This window comes from Guyanagaster necrorhizus, assembly GCF_019112545.1.
Source record: "Guyanagaster necrorhizus MCA 3950 unplaced genomic scaffold BT62scaffold_18, whole genome shotgun sequence".
Lineage (NCBI taxonomy): Eukaryota > Fungi > Basidiomycota > Agaricomycetes > Agaricales > Physalacriaceae > Guyanagaster > Guyanagaster necrorhizus.
Genome location: NW_025064897.1, coordinates 321,954 through 329,224, shown reverse-complemented (window position 1 = coordinate 329,224; position 7,271 = coordinate 321,954). Strand labels below are relative to the sequence as shown.

Below are 7,271 nucleotides of genomic sequence, written 5' to 3'. Positions count from 1 at the left end.
CTAAAATCCACCAGACTCCAGCCACTTCCCATTACCTATTAATTTCATTTTCACCATTATCATTTCACATCTGTATTTTACATTGTAATATCTAGATCCTGAACTCAGTAGTGAATATTGACACTAGAACTCAATGAAATCTGACTCAGAATTAGCTACCATTAGTATATAAAGCCATGTATAATCATTGTAAATACTCAGTTTAAATATCAACTTGGATAGTCATCTACACTTCATACTCACTTCAACTCTTTCTTACCTCATCCATCAGATTCCACTCTGAAGGATACTCCTCTTCACTTCTCTAATGAAACTCTGTTCTGTCCATCCAAATTCTTAGACTCTGACTCAGGGGTGATGTTGCTAATAGCTTCATTGATACTCATACACTCTACTAGTCTCTGTGCATACACTCAAACCCACTTAATTGGCATGTTCCTAACAGATACTCAAGAAAGAGGCACCTTTCTCTTACACAAAGATAATCTCAGATATAGATGTTAATATCCTGAAAGAATACAATGTGTAGAAGGAATAAATCACAGAAATAAACAAGGAATGACAGTGGCAGAAGGCAGAGAATGCCAATCTGCAAAGCAACTAGAAGCCAAACTACTTGACCAACTAAAAGCCTGCCAATAACACTTCTATGACTAAAACTAATATCTTCTCCACTCCAACATACAGAACACAGAAGACTGATACTGGGACTATATACACTGAGATTGAGAAGCTGATAGACATAGATTATCTCAAGAAAGAAGGGAAGTGTTTCAATTGTAGAGAAAAGAGACATTTTTCATGGAGCTATCTAAAGAAGAAGTGCATGAGAAAAGATATCTGAATGCAGATTGCCAAGTTACAGAAGGAAGCTGACAGACTTGAGAAATTAGACAAGAATACAAAAGTTGAGAAAGTAAAAAATGAGGCCAATGAGTGAATGATCTCACTTGGTCAGCCAAAGAACTTAGCAGTGTATCTCACATAGCTGCTGGACAGACTTATGTACCTCCTGTAGTAACCAATATTTACATGCATTTGAATATACTCTTGTCTACAACTATATTGAGCACATTGCAAGAATCAACAACATAAGAAACTGTTAAGCCTAAGTGACATATGACTTAAACACATAATAAATAGAAGCTGTATCACCTTTATACAGTCACTCCTAAGTTCACTGTTTGTGTTTATATGGCACTATGTCTCAAGACCAATGCAATTTAGCTTGAGGTAGAATGGTAGAATATAAACTTTAGCTCAAAGCTGAAGTTATACCAGTGAGAGCTATCTTACTTATATACAGTTTGTACTCAATAATATAAATATTACTATTAATTATGTCCTTTATGGCTTTTGTACTCTGTGTCCTTGAGTGTCATTATTATCTACAAAAGTCTTGTTGTGCATTGTCAGGCAACACTGTTGCATCAAAAGACAATGACTGACTGGAGTTGTTGTGATGACTAAGCTAGTCCCACAGTCTTAAGCACTGGTCTAGCACTCTGACTAAGCATAAATAGAGGTTAATACAAAGAAAAAGAGGAAAAATCATAACATTATCCCCTTCTTAAAACTATCATCCTGATGGCTTAATTTAGGGATAATTTGTAGTTATATATCATATTATCAGCATTCATTTGTTTTTCATTAACCCACTGGTTAGACTCAGGACTATAGCCCTTCCAGCTGACCAGATAATTGACTATTGTTGTGATCCTGCCACTATGGGCTTTGACCTTTTGCAGTTTATAATTTAATATTGGATCAATTTTATAGTGTTTCTCATCATTGATGAGATCAGGAGGAGGAGGAGGGCAGTCTTGATTGGGAAAGACAGAAGCAATAAATGGCATCAGGAGTGATTCATTGAAAACATTGTGGATCTTCCAGTGAGGCAGCAGACAGAGTTTGTAGGTGGAGTTTCTGACTTTAGCAATAATAGGGAATAGTCTCATATGTTTATCAGCAAGCTTTTGCTTAGGGCAAGGAAGGTGGAGATTGATTGTATCCAACCAGACTTTGTCATTAATATTATACATATAGGCTGAGGTGTGATGCTTATTATACAATTTCTTCATGGAAATGGCTGCCTTGTCAAGGGTGATCTGAGTTTCATTATGGATCTTGGTCATAGTGGATGCAAAGTCAGAGGAGGCTGAGGTCATAGTGTGAGCACACTTGGTGTGTGAGACATTAGAATGATGGCCATAGTTGACAAAGAAGAACATTTTTCCTGTTGCCAAATGAACATGATTATTGTGTTGGAACATGATAAGAGCAAGCCATTCTATCCAATCATCTTGTCAATAATTAATGAAGAGTCAAAGATACTTCTTGATCTTCTGATTGACACACTCTGCTTGACCATCTGTCTGTGGATGATAGATGGTGGATGTATTTCATTGGATATTCAGGAGATAGTACAGGTTGTTAAGAAACTTAGAGACAAGCTGTGGTCCTCAATCTGAGATGACCACTTGAGGCATTCTGTATTTGGCATATACCTTATCATATAGAATCTTCACCCATCCTTCCAACATCAACTCTGTTGAACACATGATTAGAATGATTGCTTTAGAGAAACAATTGATGATGACAATGATGGCATCATAACCATTGCATTCTGATAGCTCCATGATCATGTCGACCGAAATGTGGTGGTACAACAGCACTCATCGAGACAAGAGAAAATTGAATCACATCGACATAAGACCATTGGCCTCAAGAATTAGAGTCTCCAAAAATCCCCGAGTTCAACTTATTCCATGACCCGCTATCCCCATGTAAATGGTACACTTCCCTCATATTCACACCCTCAAACCATTCAGGATAAAATCCAGCATCATCCCAGTCTATCACCCAAAGCTGTCCATCCTTTCCGAGTATCAATTTTCGCATATGCAAGTCTTGGTGAGTAAACACCAGGGGCCGGGTATCATCAAAAAATGGATCTATTGTCTTGAACACCTCGAAGTTGAGATGAAACCTTTGCATAACAAGTAGCCTGTTGCGATACCATGCCGCCATGTGGGCATATGACCGGAATGGACCCACACCAGAATCGTTGAAGAGACTACCTGTACATCTTTCCGGTCCCACTCTTCCAAAGGGACCAGGAAATTTGCACAAATGAGGATTTCGTCGTGTGATGCCATGGAGCTAGTACACATAATGCCATAGCGATACAATGATGCGAAAGCGCATCCAAAGTCCGAGTTTGTCCCATACAGACGCGACAGTTTGACCCTCAATAAGAGGCATAGCTAGATAGTGAGGAGAAACTGAGTCGATGAAGCGATAACATGGCGGGACGGGAATAGCTGTTTCTTTTCGGACAAGTTCTATGGCCCGTGACTCTTGGGCACCTGGAAAACGTTTAACAACCGTGCCAAATCCAATGGACGCGACATTTCCTGGATTCGGGAAGCCTAAGATCGTCTGAAATGTATTGGTGTCGATTTTAGGACACTCTGTCCATAGCTTGATTATGTCTGAGTCGGTGAGATGCTTGATAGGGTCGTGCTGCTATCCGAAATATCGTTTAGATGTGAACAAGACTGGAGGCCTAAACAGGAGACATACTTCGGACGCGGCATCGCCAAGCTTTCGATATGAAAGAACGAAAGGCTGTAGGATAAATGCCAGAAAACGCTCTGCTAAGGACCTGTATAAAATAACATAACTGCATTTTTAACTTGTCGTTCCTATCTGGGGAAAAATACTGATGAACATTGGTGGAAACTCGTTGAAATATCGTTGTTACTATTAGCTAGGCGCTCGAGAGAAGGAAATAGGCGGCATTAGCCGACTGAGTCCAGAAGGCTGTACCTACTACCTTTCGGCTTACTGCAGCCCAGCCCCGGGAAGCAAGTGGAAACAAGGTGGACGGATGCTGACGCCCATCACTCTCCAGCCTAGCAACGCACCGCCTATCACTTTGTTCTCGATACGTCTTCTGTGAACAATGGGCCAGCAGTGCGGCCATGAGTAATGTCACTTTCAACTGTTCTGGAAGGTCAAGGTGATACTGTAAAAGAAGGCAACAGATCCTCAGGATCCTCACTCGCCCTCTTTTTTTTTCATGCTCAGTCTCTCGTACATTATCCTCACGCCTAGGCGCATCCGTCTACCAGGTGAACTCTCGAAACCTAGACATAGGAGAAGATCCATTCGGTGAGGGCTAGTTGCACTCGAGTCGTCTACAGGAAGCTCAGTTTTTTTGTTAGTCTATCTCCTACTCGATGGTTTGCTCGCCTTGTATCGAGGAAGCCAAAACCAGTCGGATCGATATACAGTTATCCTCATCCTTCTACACCGACTTTAAGGCTCCCGATGCACGAACCCTACGATCAATATTGAACTGCTCGGTGGACAAATCGAGAATTTTACCTTTTTTCATTTAGGGATATGGGTGCGTATTCAACCCACCATGGTCCGCACAGTATTTCTGATGGTTTTGTGCAGGCCGTGGTCCTAATAATGTTTACTGTATTGTTGAAGATAGAATACTGTATGATATATCATTGAACGCAAACATGAGGCCCCCCACCTCTCTCATTTCATACCCTCACCTACATCAATCGTCGCACAAGCTCACATTCCTTCTGCAAGGGCAATCGATCTGGGAGAGAGAAGGCAGGACTTACTTCGGTTCAGCTGTCTCGATGCGGTTTTCGAACCTATGCTGTGTGTCTTCTTGCCTTGCTGCCAACATGCCTTACGTCCATCGGGTTATGACATTACTACATTTGCCACGCAACGCCTCGCCGCGGGTGCGTAAGTTCAATTGGCTCTGCACCATGTTTACGCACAAGCCCATTGATCTATAAATGCTGACTGGTCTAGCTGTACGTCTTGTTCCCGCGTCCTTGTCATCGGGTCACCTTTTTGGAGCCTTGTGTTCATTCGGGGGCTTTTTCTCCGATTACTGCTTCGCTTCGCTGCCTTTATAACAGATCATATGGTCTGACGAAGAATGCGGCCTGGGTCGGTTTACAGTTACTGAGACTTCCGCGTTCGAATATCTATCTGTCATGCGGTCCTTCTCGATTTGCGTTAGACCGGTCACCTTGTCGGATCGCAGTTGTGCATGAGAGTACTGTGAGGTTGACAGAGGATGATATTTTCAGGAATAGACTCCAATTTGAATACCTGAAAGTTAGGACCGACGATTAGTGTCTCGCTGCTCTATCCTGATTCCTTCACTTAAGAGGTTGAATCCGTATCCCTTATTCGCGTTTGTTATCATGCTTTCCCCAAAAATTGGTTGCCGTTTTTGATGACTGCAATGTACCAAGTTGGGGTGTGGTGCCATGCACTCGTGTCTCCATCCGAAGTGCCGAACTGGCTAGGTGATCATGTTTGTTGTTAATTCTACGACCAGGACTTCCTTTTGGATGGTGGAAGCCTTCAAGTGGTGATTCCTTAGTACTTATATTGTGGATATGGCTACGTATACGGAAGTTATTCCTGCCCGGTACGTCTTTTCGAAATTTCCCTCTTTCGCATTCACCAAGGTTTTGCGAACTTTGGATTAAATACTCCACTATCGGTGCAGTTCATCTTACGGTTTAACATCGACTTCTGTAACTCTGCCTACCGTGACACCTTCTCGATGAAAGCACAAGTGTACAGGACGCATGGCTTTGGCGGGGCTGTATAGATTATGCTTTTCGGGGGGACGACAAGATGCTTTTGAGTAAGAATAGAAAACAAAGTCGACACACATTGCATACTTTTAAAAACGTTTACGGTAATCGATTAAAAATAAGGATAACTCGTGTTTGTGCGGACTGCTATCTAGTCATTGCTCAAGCATGATTCGATGACATTCGGAATCTTGTCATCGACCTTGGACGAAATATCAATCGACTCGGCTTGTGTTATGATTCTATCAGTAATAATGTAACGGAGGAAGAATCAAAGATGCTCACCCATATTTTCTCCTGCGCTTTGAGTCCCTGTTCACTTATCGCATAATCACTGACCTCTACGATGTCTGATAAAGATACATAACCGCCGCTCAGACGCTTCTCATCCTCTCCACTTCCAACGGCAGCCCAAACGGCTGTCGGCTACCCTCTTCCGTCGAGGAACCAATCAACTCAACCATGGTCCATTCCGCAAGGGCCATATACCAGGTATCTTTTACGCCTCGGCGCAACTCTGACTCACGAAACCCGGATGGCATTGACGATGATTGACTCTGGTGGACGAGTCTGAAGGGAGTGACAAAAAAATATGTCGACGACTATACCGAATAATTAGTTATCTGGTATGAGGGAAATTATTCTGAGACTACGTTTTGTCATGTTGTAACCTCGCCCAGCATGTTGCTGGTCGTGCAGTTGAAAATATTGCAATTGATGAAAATAAGTGAGAGATACTTCGGTGTAGAATACTCATTGCTTGAGAGTGTGGCCAGAATATCGCCGGACGTAACGTTTCGTGGCAGATTCGCCCAATAATGACCGTCGATAGGTATGATGCAGATGCGTGGTGTGGTATTGTGTTCTTTAGCCGTGTGTAACATGCAAGGAAGCAGACGTACTGCAAGTAAAGAGGACGCGATGTTGTTAATTTGTAGCCTGTATGAAACATGAGGAAAGCGTTGACAGGGTCGCAGAATAGACATACGAGGATTCCCATCCGTCAGAAGTGGGACGATATATCTTATCGGGAGCAATACCGGCATTGAGAACATGGATATCCAGATGACCACCGTCGGCTTCGAACTTGTTCGCAAAAGCGGTGACAGATGAGAAACGACTCAGGTCAACCAGCCAGAGCTCAGCTTTCTGATAGCCTGTGTCGTTCCTCGGCCCTATTAACAGTATGAAAATTAGCTTAAATATTTTTCCAGATCAAGACAACATACCCTCCAAAGCAGCCTGTCCTCGTTCCTCGCTCCAGCACGCCAAGATAATTCTTCCTGGATTCATTGTAGCAAAATGTTTGGCGGCTTACTCGCCACACACACTATACACACACTATACAGTCGAAGCTAGCCTCCGAGCTAGAACGGGTACTGAAGAGTATGGAATTGGATAGATGCCGTTATAGGTCAATTCTGGAGGTGAGCTTGTAATATGCAGCAGCTATTGGCGAATAAAGTAATCGGTCTCCGAAGATGGAGAGGAAGGATAAACTGATCCTCAATGAGAGGACATGATAGGGATGAGGTTTTGGGATCAATGATAATGGCATTCAGAGATACCGAGTTCTTGGGAGCCTGTAAGGGGACAACCCAAGCCATGAGAGATGTGAGA

The 7,271-nt window shown here is 42.7% G+C and overlaps 3 protein-coding genes across 3 annotated transcripts; all 3 read right to left on the bottom strand.

The window, feature by feature from the left end:
- Positions 1–2,412: 2,412 nt before the first annotated feature.
- On the bottom strand, positions 2,413–3,372 carry BT62DRAFT_239228 (uncharacterized protein). The gene has a single exon (XM_043180179.1). The coding sequence runs from the start codon at positions 3,028–3,030 to the stop codon at positions 2,725–2,727; it is 306 nt and encodes a 101-aa protein (XP_043037871.1). The 5' UTR covers positions 3,031–3,372; the 3' UTR covers positions 2,413–2,724.
- On the bottom strand, positions 2,803–3,800 carry BT62DRAFT_1029338 (uncharacterized protein). The gene is made up of 3 exons (XM_043178316.1): positions 3,734–3,800; positions 3,586–3,667; positions 2,803–3,528 (listed from the first exon to the last, which is right to left on the bottom strand). Coding segments are annotated over exons 1-3 (450 nt in total). The 5' UTR covers positions 3,736–3,800; the 3' UTR covers positions 2,803–3,162.
- Positions 3,801–6,025: 2,225 nt separating this feature from the next.
- BT62DRAFT_921191 (uncharacterized protein) lies at positions 6,026–6,944 on the bottom strand (the record flags this gene model as incomplete). Its single annotated transcript, XM_043184278.1, has 4 exons — positions 6,026–6,253; positions 6,554–6,590; positions 6,640–6,826; positions 6,881–6,944. The coding sequence occupies 4 exons, from the start codon at positions 6,942–6,944 to the stop codon at positions 6,026–6,028; spliced, it is 516 nt and encodes a 171-aa protein (XP_043037869.1).
- Between the last annotated feature and the right edge of the window lie 327 nt (positions 6,945–7,271).